Genomic DNA, 13,819 nt, shown 5'->3' with positions numbered 1-13,819 from the left:
TGCGTGTCTTCATTTGCCATGGATTTAACGCGTGAACATTTTCGTGCAATGATTTACTACGATTTTCGGCGTGGGCTAAATCAACAACAGTGCTTTATTCAACTCACCGCAACTTTTGGAGATGAAGCACCATCAAAAACCACTGTTTATCACTGGTACAGTGAGTTTAATCGTGGGCGGTCTATGCTCACGGATGAAAATAAAGAAGGTCGCCCAAAAACAGCTGTTGTCCCACAAAATATAGATGCTGTGCGGGAACTAATAATGCGTGATCGTCATGTTACATATCGCGAGATAAAGGCGTCCGGCATAAGTATGACGAGCATACATAAGATATTACACGAACATTTGGCTGTAAAAAAAATATGTTTGCGTTGGATTCCGCACAACTTGACAATCGATCAAAAACGGGCTCGTGTCGATTGGTGCAAAAAAATGATAAAAAAATACAACCGTGGTACGTCAAAAGCCGTTAATAATATCTACACAGGTGATGAATCTTGGATCTATGCATATGACCCCGAAACTAAACAACAGTCAACGGTGTGGGTGTTCCAAGATGAGCCGAAACCAACAAAAGTTACTCGTGCAAAAAGTACTTTGAAGCAAATGGTCGCCTGTTTTTTTGGAATTAATGGACATGTGGCTACAGTGCCATTAGAGAATCGTAAAAAGGTTAATTCTGAATGGTATACGACCATTTGTTTACCAGAAGTCTTTGAAGAAATAAGAAAGGACAACCGACAACGCAGAATCATATTACATCACGACAATGCTAGCTGTCACACCTCAGCTGAAACAACTCAGTTTTTGGAGGGTCAAAAGATCGAATTGACTGGTCATCCGCCGTACAGCCCTGATTTGGCACCTAACGATTTCTTTTTATTTCCATACGCGAAGAACAAATTACGTGGTCAACGTTTTTCGAGCCGCGAAGAGGCTGTTGATGCGTTCAAAATGCACGTTTTGGAGATACCTCAATCAGAATGGAAAAAGTGCTATGAAAATTGGTTCCAGCGTATGCAAAAGTGTGTCGATCATCGCGGCGAATATTTTGAAAAGCAATAAAACCATATTAAATGATATATGTTTGCTTCTTTTTTTAATTCCGGATACATAAATAGCAGCCCTCGTAATTGACTCGACGTAAATGACATTTTACAATTATATTAAAAATAATAATGTAATAGTAAGCCTGTACAACTTATAGAGTTTCTTACATAATTCAGGAATGGGGGGTGAGGACCATTTCAATGAGATTGATTGAGCTTCTTCACCTTCGTGTGACCCACAAAAATGAGGCATACTTTATGAGACAGCAATGATTATAATTTTTTTTTTTTTTTTTATTTATTACACTTCTTGCACATTGTACAATGGCGGACTTAATGCCATATGGCATTTTCTACCAGTCAACCATTGGGTGGTAACAGAGACAAAACCAACATCACAGGTGCTTTCTGTGTAGAAAAAAAATGAAAACATTCAGATAAAACATGATAAAATATACTTTATACACTTATAAATATGATAATAAATACTAGACCTTACATATACTATAATTCTACAATATATATTGTCATAATATAATATATAACTTATACATATACATATTAATATTTTTATACTTATATATAAGTACATTCATACAGACATATATAAAATACTGTAATAAAATACTTAATTTAATACTTATAATTCTGCCGATTTTTTAAAATATAGGAGTCGGACTCTACGTTTAAACGTATCTCTGGTTGGGCTTAACCTGATTTCCGGAGGTAGAGCGTTCCAAAGTAAGATAGCCTGGACGTGGAAGGAGGAATGGACTAAACTGGAGCGGTGAGATGGGCAACCGAGCCGAGCATTATTTGAAGAGCGGTGATAAATCTTCGTGCCCCTTGAGATCGACAAATATTGCATGTTCAATGAGCCATAAAAATTGGCCACAAAGTTATTTTACACTTTATACATAATACATAATATTATCTCATGAGTTTTAAGTGTTATAGAAGAGACATACGTTGGTATAACAAAAAATATTGTTTTTTTTTTTTGTTGGGCATTTTTTCAATTGGGTCCAAACTGACCGATCTCCTTTTAACCATTGATATATATTTCTAGATGCGCTCCCGAGGCGGCGCGTCGTCCGCGCTCGGCGCCGAGCGGGCGGAGCGCGAACGCGAACGCGCGGCGTTGCTGCGTCACGCGCGCGATGAGGCCGAACGCTCGCTGCAGCTGGCGGCGGCGCTCAGCGCAAGGGACACGCAGCTGAGACATGCAAGGGAACAGCTGTTTGAGGTAAACTTAATCGGACATTGGCACACATCTCTGTCACTACATTTCCTGAGTCCCTAGATGTCTTCCTGACTCACTTGCTACAACCACGTCGTGGCAAATATCGGTGTTACAATATTGCCACAAAATTTTCATTCACACACACATAATACTTGAATAGACCAGCCTTCAATTTGTACGTTATATGAAACCCTACGGCGTAGACCTCTAGATTTACACCGTAGACCTCTACAAGTAGACTATAGGAAGGGCAGCAAAGTGTTACTAGTTACACGTATTATAATGTACCTAGGCCATTATAATGAGCTGTATTATACAGATAGTGTTTTAGCATAAATAATTAATTTAGAGTTTCATTAACATGCAAATTCTCGCAAAATTTTGAGCACAATAAAATACACAAACTGTTAGTAAACTAACAGAGAACAAACAAAATTAACCCACTTAAAAGTTTGGGGAAGCTGTATCTATATTTCATAATGAAGCATCTAGGAAGTCGGAGTTGTGAACGAGGCTCACTACCGCCAATCTGGGTTAGTGCGAAGCGACATTTGCTTCGTTACGTTGCCGTGCGATGACGCCGTGACACGGCGACATGACTCCGCCGTTTTACGTTTATATTTTTAACCCCCGACCAAAGAGAATGGACGTTACAAGTTTGACGTATCTGTCTGTATGTGTGTGTTTGTCCATGGCATTGTAGCATCCATAAGGTTTTAATTATTATAGATATATTCACAAATGATTTTTTATTGTTGATAATTATGATTGCCATATTGATGCGTTGTGCAATCGGACTAGGTGTTTCGACGGAACGACGAATAGTAGATGAAATTAGACGCGATATGCTGTATTGTGTTGACGCGCGTCGCCTCAATGCAGATTTTGGCATAATACACATTATTTCGTTACGTTGTTAAAACGCTGTGAAACGCAAGGGAGCAACGTGATATCTCCGACTGCTAATCCTGTGCAAGCCTCCTTCCTTCAATGATACGAAGAGCGAGATAACATTAACAAGGATTACCTTAAACCCGGTCTGGCGCAACTGGGCCTCAGTGCAAATGCAGTTGACCTAAATCCAGCGACCTTTGTCTGCTCGTATTGACCGTGTACGACTTAACACCGTATAATTAGGTGGAGTTTATGAAACATGAGGTGGCGTAAACTGGCACACGGTTCTCGCGATTTTATTTCAACCTTTACAAGTGAGTTGTAGAAAAATAAAGTTGTTTTCAGTGCTATTCGAATTTATATTGCTAGTATAATAAAACATGATTGGAACTGGTAATTAATTTACGTAGACGATGTATTTTAAAGAACCTAAAAAGTGTTGTAATAAATTGTTTTTTAATTTGTAAATATAATATGCGGCCTCTCAACCTGGCCCACTTGGTACCCAATACAAGGGATCATAAACGAGAAGAGGGGTATATTCGTCTATGATAGCCCATGATCTTCGTCGATTGTGCATGCTTTAATTAGCTTCGCAATCATGTTATCCATCATGACCACGTAGACAGGCTTTTACGTAGCCATGTATCTCGTAGTATCAAACTTTTTAACAAGTCTCTTGCGACCTCATTAACTTCCTCAATATGTATTGAACTTTTTAATCATTTGAAAAAAAAATGATTCCGCTATCAACTTAATTACCAAAGAGTTTGCAATGGTAATTACGAAATGATGGTCTATCAAGTGCGGCTTTTCATCAAAACTGTTTATTTATTACGTTTTCCACGCCGCTTCATCCAATAATTTCCATTGAATGTTTTGATGTAATTTAAATATCGAAACCACTTCAATAGTTTATTTCAGCAAGCAATAAACCAAATAAAAATGTAGCGAAAATTGTTAATAACTTGAAGAGTTTTTAATGAAAGAAATATTTAAATACTTGCTTTATGGTTAATAGTTCTGAAAGATTCTGGAAATTGATGGTGTTAATTTTATTTCTAGAAGATTCAGATCTAGAATCTAGATCAACTGTGTTATAGATCTGGAATCTACAGATCAGCTTTGTATGCGTGTATCTAGATTCTAGTAAAATGAAAAAAAGTAAAAATGTCGAGGTAACATTGTAAACTGAAATGAACGCGGCCTAGCTCTGAATATTTAAAGGCAATCTGGTATCTTAATGTTAATACTGTATATTTTATGACATTTGAGTTAGTTCCTTTATTTAATATACCTCGGAATTATACTTATATATAAATGGGTATTGGGTAGATCAATTAAATAGTAAAGTTGCTTGACTATTTTCTAGAAAATGTTAGTAAGGTAGGATGAATATAAAAATTAAGACATCAATCAATGAAGCAAGACGTATAATAGATTTGAATCACAAAAGAATAGTTTTATTAATAGACTTCAATATAAGTTTAACAGTTTATTATTAACATAGGCACTATTTAGTAAAGTTATAATTCTTTTGAAACCCTATTGATATTTAAGCTGTAAGCTGCAAATTGAAATAAAAACTCGACTATTGCGTTTTTCAAATTTTTAGAATAATTACTACTAAAAATAATTTATTTATAGAAATATCACGGACCAATGCAATGTAAAGATCGGACTATGTCAATTCAATATAACAGTCGTTAGTCGCCTGCGCTTGATGCCACTAATACGTAGCCACGAATGCCTATGAATATGTCCCTCGTAAAGACCATGCCACACGATGCGGTGCGGCGGCGGTACGGCGCCTGACCGGTGCCGCTCCGGTGTCCTACATAATATAAAAACGGATGGTATGGCACACGGCGCGTCCGGTGCCGCTCCGGCGCTTCACCGCACACGCACCGGGATCGAGATGAGGCGGAGACGCGGAGAGCTCGAGTCCGTCGCTGCTACAGTACTGCAAAAACGTTGCGGTGCCGCACTTACCGTGTGGCCGGTAGTCCGGTGAGTCGGACACCGGAGCGGTGCCGCACCGCCTCGTGTGGCATGGCCGTAAGTCGTAGTGCTTTTTCTCTATTATCTCATCGTTTCAGGCTCGAAGACAACTCCAAGCGGCCGGATGCCTGTCTGAAGGTGAGAGCGTTGCTTCCCTTGGAATCGGTCCTCCCATGATTCTAGGCGGGCCGACGGGACTGCTCGGCGACCGCGGCAGCTGCAGTGCCGACTCCGGAGTCAGAGGTACGCAGCTATTACTAGCTTATTAGCTTATTACCAGAAGCGTAGCGTTAGCGGGGTCCCACATAAAATTTGTTTGGGGGCCCTTAGGAAAGGTTGCCTTTTATACTTTTCTCATATTTTGTGAATTTAATGAAAGAAATGGAAAATTTCTATTAATTTTTGCTAACGCACTTTGGGGGCCTTTGTGGCCCGGGGGTCCCGTATAATTGATACGGCATATACGGCGGTAGATACGCCACTGCAGTTAATATTATATAATATGGAATATATAATTTATAGTTTTAGGGTGGCATCCCACTACGCTGCAGCGGAGTAACGCGTCACGTTGCGAGAAAATATCTATTCACTTATGAAATAGAGCCAAATCGTACTACACTCTTAAGCACTCAAATTGCTCCGCTGCAGTGTAGTTACTATTGCGGTCCAACCTTTACACATAATATCTATTTGCCGCAATTTTATTGATAGATAGCGTAATATGGTACCTACTAAAATTGTATTAATTATCAACAAATGCACAATTAGTTTTCAAAACTTGATTTAAAGAGATGACTCAATCCAGATCTTATTAATACATAATCTGCTTTAAAATAAATGTAAAGGTTTTAGGTGTGGTATTGTGCATGTTAAGATTAAAATTAACGTAGATTAAGAGTTTTATTAAACGAGTATCGCTTGAATGTTTTGAAATCTACAAAGCACTAGAAGTGGATCTGGTCAGTACTTAGGTAATTGGTCTGTACTCTGTAGCGATTGCCGAGGGCTCTCGAGCCCGCGTACCTCTCTTTGTGCTTATAATTAAATCACCAATATTTGTGCAAACCTCACCAGTGCTTGAGACTGCAAATCTTTTGATTCAATCATGATATTTCTACACTATATTTGTAATATAAATATCTACTTGTTCACTTTTAATAATGCAAACCTTTATAGCATACAGTAATTTATCCGTAAAAGGTTTGGCTTTTTCCTAAAGGAAAAGGTATTATATTGGTATCAGGCCGACTATAGAAATACATCATATATCTACATTTTAACAAAGAGCCATTTAGGGTCTAGGGACACATTTGACAGCCATATAACAATAAAATATCTGCTCCACCGCCTACACGGTTATTACGCAGCCTTGTAAATAATTTTCATAAGGTTTTATGCATGTTTTAGCCGTAAAAAGGCTAATTTGAAGCCAGATAACTATGTAAGAAGCTTAATTGCGGACGTCTTAATGAGTGTCCGGACATTTATTAAGGTGGGACAGTACATGCGATGTTTAACTACCGCCATTACCGGCTACTAGAAGCTATAAATCATTTTTATTAGGGCCGCCACAAATTATTTCTACATGTGTACAACCACCTGCTTTTAAAAGCTGTATCGATTACTTGATACTAAAGAATAATCACGTCATGGGATTGAATGTGTAAAGATGTTTAAATTATGTAAAACTCTTAAGGCAGCAAAGTCGTATTAGGTTTAGGTAATAGGTAGTAATCTAACATACTTGGAGAAAATAGGTAGCTCGTATTTAGTCGCTTCTAATGGGTATTCCAGTAACAGCCTGGAATTTCGCTACAGACTAGCGCAGTGGTCCACCTAGCTATTCTGTAGCTTGGCAGCAATAACATGTAGAGCAGCAGCGAAGTGTAGAAATTCGTACTATGAATTCGTTCAACTAAACATGTCATCGCGTTTTCTCGGGCATAAGATAGCACTGGCAATATTTTTGTGCATTGGAGCCGCCACAAACTATAAATTTTAGTCGGCCAAACAGTTTGACCAAATTGGGCCTTAAGTTGAAATTATGGGTCGACTAAAAGTATGCACTCTGCGGAAGCTCAGTTGTGTTGTGTAGCAATATTTTCGTGTGAGAGACAAGCGAGCAATGTCAATGTGCAGATTTCTACGAGTACATATAGCTTGGTAATTGTTTAGGATTAGTTGGTACTAAGTGGGAGCTGTCAATGATAGGTAACATTAGTAGAAGTAACCAGGATTAGTTGGTACTGAGTGACACTTGTCAGTGACAGGTAGCAGTGACGGCGGCGCGACGTCGGTGTGCGGCGGCAACCTGTCAGACTCAACGACGGAGCCCGCCAACCTGGACCCATATGACACGGACGCTGCCAGCCTCGTCTCCTCCGCGCACCCGCTGTATCACTGTAAGTACATTGTGATTTTCATCATTGTTATCATCGTCAGCAAAATCATTATCCTCATTATCATTATCATCATCATTATGGATGAAATCATGTGCGTCGGCAACCTGTCCGACTCAACCACAGAGCATGCCAACATCGATCCTCATGACACGGCTTATGTCGCCACCAGCCTCGTATCTTCTGCGCATCCGCTATATCACTGTATCAATTCATCACCCTCGTCATTATCAATTAAGTCAAGTGCGCTAGCAACCTGTCCAACTCCACCTCAGCGCCCGCCAACATGGACCGCTATGACACGGACATTAATAGTACTATCATTATTAATACCACTATCATATACATTATTATGATTATCTTCATCATCACCATCAACATTAGCATCATCAACATTGCTATACTTATTATCATCAATATCAATGTCAATGGCTTTGTCCACACTGTGCCTTTTTCTGTTCGTCAAAGGCATGCGTTATAGCGCAGTCAGCGAACAGCGAACGTGAGGCATGCCCGCGACGTATCCAAAACTTCAAAAATGACAATATTGGCGTTACGTTCCTTGACGCATTCAATTATTGAATGTGTCAATATGAAAGATGATGACGAAAGTTGAAGATGAAAGTGCAGAGTGCGGACATAGCCAATTAGCTAATAGATTTAATTCTTTAATCTTTAGCCATCTCCACAATGGGCCAGATATTTACAATTGTTTGTATTTTATTTCTGCTACTTATTAGGTAGTAATAATTATGTTATAATATAGTGGGTATAACGTAGTCTGCAGTTATAATATCAATAGTATTGATCCTTAGCAAACTCGTAACTTCACCTAGTACCTATTATAAGACAAAACACCCCGCTGGCGCTTTGCCATTTATTGGCACTTGAGTCGGAAACTTTGGGCAAGTAAGTGATTTTAAAGTGCCAATAATAAGCTGTTTACTCACTTCAGTCAATGAAAACTTAATCCACAAATGGTATTTCAGTTTACACTCAGCCTTTTCAAATATTATGACATCTTAGTTTTTGAATTATAGAAAAGTTACAGCACTACGAGTAGTTGTTATTTTTTTAAAGTGAAATCTTCTTTAGCGGCGTTGAGCACTTTTTTGGGATGGGTAAAAACTGTGACACTCGCGTCAGATTCTCGTGCTGATCGAAAAACCGTAAGACGGTTGGAGAGATGTGTTGTAACATCGAAATCGATTAATCGAACAATCGATTGTTTTTTTTTCGATTGTCGATATTTTTTAATCGATTAAGGGTTTCGATTAATTAAAAAATCGATTTTTAAAAATCGGTTTTCATAAAAAATGGATTAAAAATTTAATTTATTGTTAGGGTTTCGATTAATTTAAAAAATGGGTTAAAAAAATAATGCACAACGTTAAAAATCAAGTTTTCACTTCTGCCGGCACTCGCGGAGTGCAACCCGTCTTTTTTTATTTTAAAATTAAAAGTTAACAATCAAATATTTCGGCCTAATTAATATGCACAATTCCATAATAAAAGCTTTTAAAAAATGTATCTTAAATATTTTTCACTCAATAACAACTAAATAAAAAATTAAAATTCGACTCGCAAATTAACAATGATGCTTTCGACGCTCCATTTCTGGGAATTTCGTTGAAAATAAAATTTGATTTTTGCTTTTTAAATTGCACATAAGCTGACAGAGATGGGATTAACATAATATTCGGTGCATTAATGTTTCTTTACGGTACGTTATTTTAAAAAAGTTATTTTTGATTGTATATTATTTTTCTACATTGATGATTTTTATAATTAACGTAAAATCATGAATAAGAATAAGAACGTTTGTGATATGTGAATTAAAAAAAAATCACCATTTACTATTTGTAAGTGTATCAGATTGTATGTTGACTGAGTATAGTGTAAGAGATAGGGCCAGGCCACAACACTGCGTTGCGGCGTCGCACTATGGAAAATGGTAGAACTAGAGCATATCATAAATGGTTTTTAAAAATATCACAATTTGAACGAAATATTTATTGCATTCGATACTCTAAAAATTAATCCTAATCAGACATTTTTTTGTACTAAAACTGCATAAATATATTTTTTTCATAGGTTGAAGTAAGTTGAAGTAGCGGATGGCTCATTCAAATGTTTGCATACACATAATTCAAATGAATATTGTGAAAAAAGTATTTAGTACATGCATGCGGTTTTATACATTTTTAAAAAGGATATTTTATGTTCTTAATAATGAGCTATTAACTTTTTTTAATATGCTTTTTATTTTTCAGTAAGTACTTAAAAATTGACATACCCTATTTTTCACTTTTCTTTTTTTTCGTCGAAGGTTTTCACATTTACCCACGTCTCCCCACGCGCAACTTTATGTGTTATTTGATAGCCTAACTATTCATAAATGAAAAATTAAAAAAATTAGCTGCGGAAGTTTGCGGTCCTGGAAGTTATGGGGAAAAATGTGATAGAGGTCGGAGTGGATAGTTCGGTATCTTTTGCGGTTACTGCTGACATAGTTTGCAAAATCAATATTAATCACAATATTTTGATAGCAATAGCTTATTATTTTCTATTTTGCACTCGTCCTGCGTGAGTAAATAAGCATAACATTGATATTAGTGCGTATTTCATATCTAAAAAAACAGTATATAAGGGGAAGCAAATATCTTCAAATTGCACACTTCAGCGTGTATTCCATATTAAGTGACACTTATTTAAATTGGTTATTTCCATTAAAATGTCAACTTTCAACTGTACTAAGGGCGATTTCATCATTCCCTATATGGAGCGTGGCAGAACCTTGGAATCGTTGTCCATAGTTCTACAGCAAACATTAAATGTTTCTGAAAACAACTCGTGTTTTGTAATTGGTGACATTCAAAGACATATTCTGCCTTCTTTTAATAAGCGCTGGGCTCAAGCATCACGGAAAAAGGACAAATTTATTCGGAATAATACAAGCTGACTGGAGTCGGGATATTCAGTACAGTTTCCGGAGTCTAAAGCACATTCACTGCCATCAACTTCTGGTGAACGAAGAAGATAAGTGGAAACTCAAGTGATAGAAATACAGCACGAAGGTTCTTTTACAATTATTACACTTGCTCGGCGAACATAACATGTGTTGATGAAACATTGATTAAACGCTTGTATATTATTTTACAAGCTCTATCTTCTGGAATGATGATCGATCCCGAAAAATTTGGAGTTTATGCCTTAGAAACTGCGCGAATTTATGTTAGTAACTATGATTGGTACTACATGCCATCCTCCGTGCACAAAATACTTATACACGGAGAAATGTCGGAAGGTGTACAGTAGTCGCGCAATAAAGACTACAGAAATATGCGCCTGCACCATGCCAGAAAATGTTCCCGTATAGCTACAAATGAAGACGTATTTAAAAACACTTCTATATACTACAGATCTATACCTTTCAAGTTTAATAAACCCTTATGTGAGAAATGTGAAGGATCTTGATGAAGAGGCACAAAGTCTTTTGAAGGTGGTACCTGAAGGTGATCCTACATTTACACCGGAAGTAATTTTAGTTAGGAATAGTGAGAATAGTAACAATTAGATACAACATTATAAGTAACTAAAACCTAGTTACATAAAACCAATAATATTATAAGATTTGTCTAATCTGAGATCAATTAGTTTGGTGTGAAGTATAGATATATTTATACGATTTTATAATTTTATGTATTTTATTATGCTTGTGTGATAAGTAATTGTTTAAGTTTTCTTAATTTTACTCATATTAGTACTTATTTATAAAAAATAAATATAATATAACTACTCATATTACTTTTTTTCTCTTTTTTTTTTAACCTGAAATAAATATGTATACATCGGAAAAAATACAAAAATTGATTATTTTTTAAATCTTTGTATATCACTGTATACATGTGCCAAATCTCAATTCAATACGATGAAAAACCTTGAAGTTACAGATTTTTGATCCGATACGGACCCAAATTTTCCACTGTGCGTTGTATCGCAAAAACAACATCGCACAGAAATGCGATGCGTTGTTACAACGCAAAAAATTCATCGGAAATGTCGCTGACGCATCGTCCGCGATGCGTTCTGCGACGTCGTAGATTTTTGTGATGCGACGCCGCAACACACTGTTGTGGCCTGGCCCCTACACAGTACAAAACTATTACAGTAAAACAAAGTGCTGACAAGCTCGCAAATAGAAACTGACTCTAACATAAAAATTACAAAGCGGAAACTACAACGGTACGAAACAGGTGTTGAATTACTGTCAGTAACAATAACTCATCTTGTCGGTTGTGAATTGCCTGTTACTATAACACTATAACATACACTATAACATAGACTCAAACCATGTCTACCACGTCTTTAGATCCAGTAAAATTATTTTACTAGGAAAAAATATTGTAATAGTACATTACGCACCTAGGGCAGGAAAATAAGAAATGTCTCAGATCATGTAACTGTTGGCCGAGGCGAAGCCGAGGTCAACAAACATGTAATCTGAGGCTTTCTTATTTACTGCCCATGGTGCGTATGTAACTATTTTTCTCATCGACGGAGGCGGAAAACGGCAACATCGGTAAGCGCAGTGGGAAGAAAGTTGACGTTCTCCGCCTGGAGGTGATAAAAATACTTTTATCTGGCCAAATTGTAAGAAAAAAGTCAGCCACAGCTATTATAGAAAGGCATGTATTTAAATCAATATCTGTATATTCCCTTTTCTCGATCAAAATATTTGAAAGTTTCACCAAAAATACTGACTTGCAGACTAATTATGCACCCTAAATAATGCGAATTCAGCATACTTTTTAAAGTTATTTGCAAAACTGTTTTACTGAACGAATAACTATTATTAAAATTGTATATCTAACAATTCCTTAGTTCAACAAACATACTACAACTTTTTAATGGAAAACCATCACCTAAATTACTTTAGGAACATCATTTATTCTAAATAAAACCCAATTTAATGTGTTATGTTCATATAATTAAGAACACATAAAAATCATCAAGTGCTAACTTAACATGGACTAAACTTTGGCACAGTGAATGGTAACTCAGTTTATAAACAATAATAATAAACAATCGGCAAAGAGCGAGTCGGATTCGCGCACAAAGGGTTCCTTACCGATATTTGGTACTACTAATATATATTCTGTGCCGATATATTGCAAAATAATTAAGCCTCCGGCTTAGAAATTGCACACTAGGGGCTGACAAGCTACTAAAGAAAAAAACGCTACGCGGGGCTCCTACTTCTGGGTGGTTCACAAAAAATAACCACGATGGCTAAGCCATCTAACCTAACGCAATCAAGTCGTATTGGGCCAACATTGCTATTAATTATTTAAGAATCATTAATCGATTTATTAACCCATACAATTACAATACAGTAGTAAATTTTGATAATTTTTATTAATTTTTATCAAGAAACCTTGAATTATATCGTTTTGGAATGATAAAATCTTTCACCATATCTCATCATAATTACCAAAAATCTTTGTCGCTAACACAGAAATAGATCAAGATATACCTGTGGTCGTTAAAGAGTAAAGAGCGAGCGCAAACATGTTTTTCAGTAAAACAGAGAAACAAAAAGAAAATAAAGTTAGGCCAAAAATATTTTAGTTGCACGATTTGTCAATTTGTAGACTTGTTTTGATAATAGAAATTGATTTTATTGTGGTGTATTTCGATATCGTTTTTAGAAATTCCGTTGTAAGATTGTCCTATTTAGAGTGCAAGTTAGTATTTTTGATAAACAATTTAAATTTTAGTTTTACAAATAATATATCCGATGAATGAACCATATTTTTGGTGTGAATTCGGTTATAAAGGTCGTCTCGTTTTGTATGATGTTTAAGTTTTTTTGAAGGACATGTTCAGTTAATCAATTGTTTTTTTTTTTTGATCAGCATTAGTTTTTCTGGTATGCATTCAGTTAATAAGCGGAGTTAAGGTAGTGTGCTGCAAAATTATTGCGCGATAATTGCTCCAAAATTGCAATTTCGTATCACGTAACAGCCAAAACAATACGATCGCAATCGATCGCTTACATGACACCATTGTTTTTGCTTTTTGACAACCAGCAATCGCTCACGCGATTATTGCTAGTGGATTGTTGATCGCTATTTTTACGTGATAAGGTAGCCGGATTGCAAATGATTCCAGATAGTAAGTTACAGTGACGTCGGCATTAACGCTCCACAATTACGACGTCGGTGATG

At 36.5% G+C, this 13,819-nt stretch overlaps 1 protein-coding gene and 1 long non-coding RNA gene across 14 annotated transcripts in view; one reads left to right on the top strand and one right to left on the bottom strand.

Annotated features, from left to right (window-relative positions):
• LOC121733020 (kazrin) overlaps nucleotides 1–13,819 on the top strand; it is a 163,890-nt gene that overhangs the window by 115,590 nt on the left and 34,481 nt on the right. For 10 of the 13 annotated variants that reach the window (XM_042123097.1, XM_042123095.1, XM_042123092.1 and 7 more), the window contains exons 8-10: nucleotides 2,122–2,298; nucleotides 5,289–5,433; nucleotides 7,455–7,592. In XM_042123097.1, the coding sequence (XP_041979031.1) occupies nucleotides 2,122–2,298; nucleotides 5,289–5,433; nucleotides 7,455–7,592 (460 nt within the window). The remainder of the gene's footprint in view (nucleotides 1–2,121; nucleotides 2,299–5,288; nucleotides 5,434–7,454; nucleotides 7,593–13,819) is intronic. The other 3 variants (XM_042123096.1, XM_042123093.1, XM_042123091.1) reach the window with 1 other exon arrangement.
• On the bottom strand, nucleotides 1,354–13,190 carry LOC121733023. Its single transcript, XR_006036480.1, has 3 exons — nucleotides 13,178–13,190; nucleotides 2,323–2,328; nucleotides 1,354–1,460 (listed from the first exon to the last, which is right to left on the bottom strand). It is a non-coding gene; the product is annotated as an uncharacterized LOC121733023 (long non-coding RNA).

Source organism: Aricia agestis, chromosome 13, assembly GCF_905147365.1.
Source record: "Aricia agestis chromosome 13, ilAriAges1.1, whole genome shotgun sequence".
NCBI classification, from domain to species: Eukaryota; Metazoa; Arthropoda; class Insecta; order Lepidoptera; family Lycaenidae; genus Aricia; species Aricia agestis.
This window is presented reverse-complemented; position numbering and strand designations above follow the sequence as displayed.